The following is a 3,318-nucleotide window of genomic DNA, read 5'->3' as shown; positions in this document are numbered from 1 at the left end:
GATGCCGATGCTGTAGTAGTTGACGACATCAAAGTGATGAGTGCCATATTCGACATTGTCAAAGTACGACGCCTGGCCCCCGCCTGTCCCGGGGCTGTCAATCATCTATTCGTTTCGCGGAGCGGGTCTAGCGCCTGGATGAGACGAGGTTGTCACTCACAGTTGTCCTGGGCATACATGCCGATCCCAATGTTCGCCCATCCCTGCCTCTTCAACACCGCGTCTCGCTTGTCTTTGGATACCTTGGTCCAGTCAATATCGGCTTGGGCGCGGATCCAGGCCCAGGCCTTGGTGCCAGGCTCGGCCGTGACATGATCGGCATGAACGACGCCGTCGTCGGGGATGGGGCCGTAAACATCGACGCCCAGAGCTTCAGCGTTTTTGAAGGACTCGATTTCGCCATTACTATCGGTGAAGACAGCGAAGCTGACAGTGTCATCACGAGCGGCGAGCAGCGGAGAAGTTGGAGACGCGAGAGTGAAGCTAAACAGGGTGCCGCAGCCGGCGAGAATGGTAGAGAAGTGCATAATTGCCGAAAGACAAGAACTAATCTTATCTCAATATTTAGACTTGATATTCTCAAGATGATTGATGAGTCCAGGGTTTGATAGTTCACAACTTGCTCCTGGGTTGAAGATGGTCCTTTTATAGTCGGCGCGATTCTGTTAATTCTGTAGCACTGGGTTTTACTGTCGTTCGAAAGGCCCTGGTGGTACATCTTTTTGTCTCTCCAACAAGGCTCCAATTTTGTTCGCTTGACCGCTTCCCCTTTGGCCTAGAACGACCTGTGGGCCGCCTTCGTGAACTGTGTGACGACCAATGCCCGTCAACGAGTTTCACGTTGCCTGACCTTCATCACTGAAAGTGGATTCCCCGGATCAGACCTTTTTGTTGGACTCCTCAATGTCGAGGCATGTCCACACAAGGATCCTGGACGGACGTGGCACTGCAGAGATGACACTGCAATACCGTCAGCTGCTGTGCTTCGTCAAAGATCCTGCGGGAAGCGTTTCCTACCTCACCAGGACAACTAGTTTTTATCGTACTTTCAAGTTCAGAGGCTCAAAGACTAGCGTGGATTGATCCACGTCATCCGATTTGCTGAAGTGTCCTGCTTCTGAATGGTGGCCTTGCGCAAGATGTTGCTCAAGGGGCTAAGCTGTTCTGTCATGCCCTGACCGAGTCCCGCTTTAGGACCTGACGTGTGCTATTGGGGTGACATGAGACGTGGTGCGACCGGGCTTCTTGCCGGTACGAAGACCCGTGAGGTCAAGGTCTCTTCGGCAGCCACAAGCTAATGCGTGCTACCCACTGTCCACGACGATTGGAACAGAGGATGTTAATCGGGGCCACTTTTTAGGGAGTCTTCAGCCCTTTTACTACTGTAGTGAGTATGTTGCCATCGTCCCGACCAGGCGGGGTAACAGACTTTTGAAGAAAGGGAGGCTGGAGGCCGTGACATCAAGGCCGACTTGTATCCAAGTGTGGGAGACGACGTGTTCTATGTCATTACATTGGTGGACGAAGGTTCGAAGCACAGGCCAAAGTTTAGTTGGGCGGCATCCATGTTAGGTTCCCGATCTCGTCTGACGGGATCCCCTGCACTTTGCCGACGGCTGGACCACCTGACCCAAACCAAGACTGCTCATGCACCATGATCACACACAGCAATTATCTAATCTGACGAAAGACACATCATGAAATCTCAAGGAAAAAGCACTGTCAACGGCACAAGTTTGCGGGACCATGAGTTCAAGTATCAGTTCTTGTCAATAGTCGACTTTGCGGCTACATCAACGACAACAGTGAGATCCTTCAGCTATTTCCCGCTTTGTGTACCTCTTCACTATTCGTCCCATATTTTGAGGTTATGCTTTGAGATGCGCCTCTTCCGAGCTCCTCGCGGGCATCGCGTAGTGTCATGTAAGCCAGATATGCCGGCTAGAAAGTGCTTCAAATCAACTCCCAGGTAACGGAGCCACGCCCAATACCAAGGTCGTCGTAGAGAGCGATAAATATGTCCTCGCTGACATCGACATTCTTGATGGCACATCCCATGCATTTGTCGCGAACCTTGCCCTCCACAGTTCTGCCGTTGGCGGAAAGTAGCACTCGCCGGTCACAAAGCGGGTTGCCGTTGGACGGAGCACCCATCTTTTCGTGCGATAGGGCGACGATACCAGAAGCACCTGTATCGTCATAGCCACAGGCACCAAGTCCAGTAGTATAGTGGGTGATTTCACCCTCAAATGGGCCGGAGGAGGTGTCCTGACGGCGTGTGATTTTGGTTGTGGTCGACGGAAAGGGAGGCTGTCCAATGCTGCGTGGGCGAAGAGTCAGCTCAAATGCAAGGTGATGAATGCGGTTTCCGTGGCCCCTCCACAGACGGACTTTTGCTCCATGTCGATGGAAGGAGATGAATTGGGTACGATTGGTGGGATTCTGTGATGCAATGGCATGTTGCCCATTTTTGTTTCGCGCGCACCATGAGAACAAGGAGGGAACCCAACGTCGGAAGCAGAAGAGAAAAACAGGCGAATAACCAGTGCACTCACATGTTACCCTCGGGAGAAATACGACAGACAACAAAAGTATCAAAAAATGACGGATGGGACTGGTTGAAGCCACATCCGATGGCGGTTGCGGTAGACCAGACGAGCTGCGCTACATGGATTCATCAGTAAACGCTATACTAAACGGCGAATCAGCGCTGTGCCTACACCAGTGGATGTAGGGACCAGAGTTCTGGTCAATGACCGCGCCGGGGGGATAGTTGACGCGCTCAGCAAGCCAGTCCACCATGGCGTGGGTCATGGGGTGCGCTGAGGCGTCGTCAGGGGAAGTCGAGGTGTAGTGGGCAATGACCTCGCCCTGGTTTGGGCGCTCAGCTTCAGTTGCATGGACAACGCCACCAACCTCACCCAGGTAGCTGGCCCAGTTGGTGGCGGCATTGGAAAGCTCGACATCCCAGGTAAGGGGACCCAGGCCGTTGAGACCTCGCTCAGTATTGGCGATTGACAGTGCCATCTCCGAGTCCAGAGGAACAGAGAAAGCAGAGACAACGAGAGCGAAGGCAGCAGCCAGAGTGACGAGTGATGTGTGGAAGAACATCATGTAAAGGGACGGGGGGATGAAGAAGAGGACAAGATCGTGAACTTGCGTGCTTGTTTGAATGAAAATAACGACGAAATCGAAGGGCTTCCAGCTTGCGGATCAGAAACAAAGAGAGTGAGGTGAATAGGTTGATGAAGACAGGAGAGTAGGAAAGGAGGAATTTGCTCCTTCACGAGGTGTGCATTTGAAGATGTGGACGAGGGG

General features: G+C 52.7%; 2 protein-coding genes across 2 annotated transcripts; both read right to left on the bottom strand.

Annotated features, from left to right (window-relative positions):
- Positions 1 to 152: 152 nt before the first annotated feature.
- On the bottom strand, positions 153 to 527 carry VDBG_06338 (predicted protein; the record flags this gene model as incomplete). The annotated part of the gene is made up of 1 exon (XM_003003849.1): positions 153 to 527. One exon carries the CDS (start codon positions 525 to 527, stop codon positions 153 to 155), a length of 375 nt encoding a protein of 124 aa, XP_003003895.1.
- Positions 528 to 1,953: 1,426 nt separating this feature from the next.
- VDBG_06337 (riboflavin aldehyde-forming enzyme) lies at positions 1,954 to 3,111 on the bottom strand (the record flags this gene model as incomplete). The annotated part of the gene is made up of 3 exons (XM_003003848.1): positions 1,954 to 2,320; positions 2,556 to 2,664; positions 2,721 to 3,111. 3 exons carry the CDS (start codon positions 3,109 to 3,111, stop codon positions 1,954 to 1,956), a joined length of 867 nt encoding a protein of 288 aa, XP_003003894.1.
- Between the last annotated feature and the right edge of the window lie 207 nt (positions 3,112 to 3,318).

Source organism: Verticillium alfalfae, genomic scaffold, assembly GCF_000150825.1.
Source record: "Verticillium alfalfae VaMs.102 supercont1.7 genomic scaffold, whole genome shotgun sequence".
Taxonomy (NCBI): Eukaryota; Fungi; Ascomycota; class Sordariomycetes; order Glomerellales; family Plectosphaerellaceae; genus Verticillium; species Verticillium alfalfae.
Note: the sequence above shows the minus strand (reverse complement) of the source record. Positions and strands in the feature narration are given on the sequence as shown.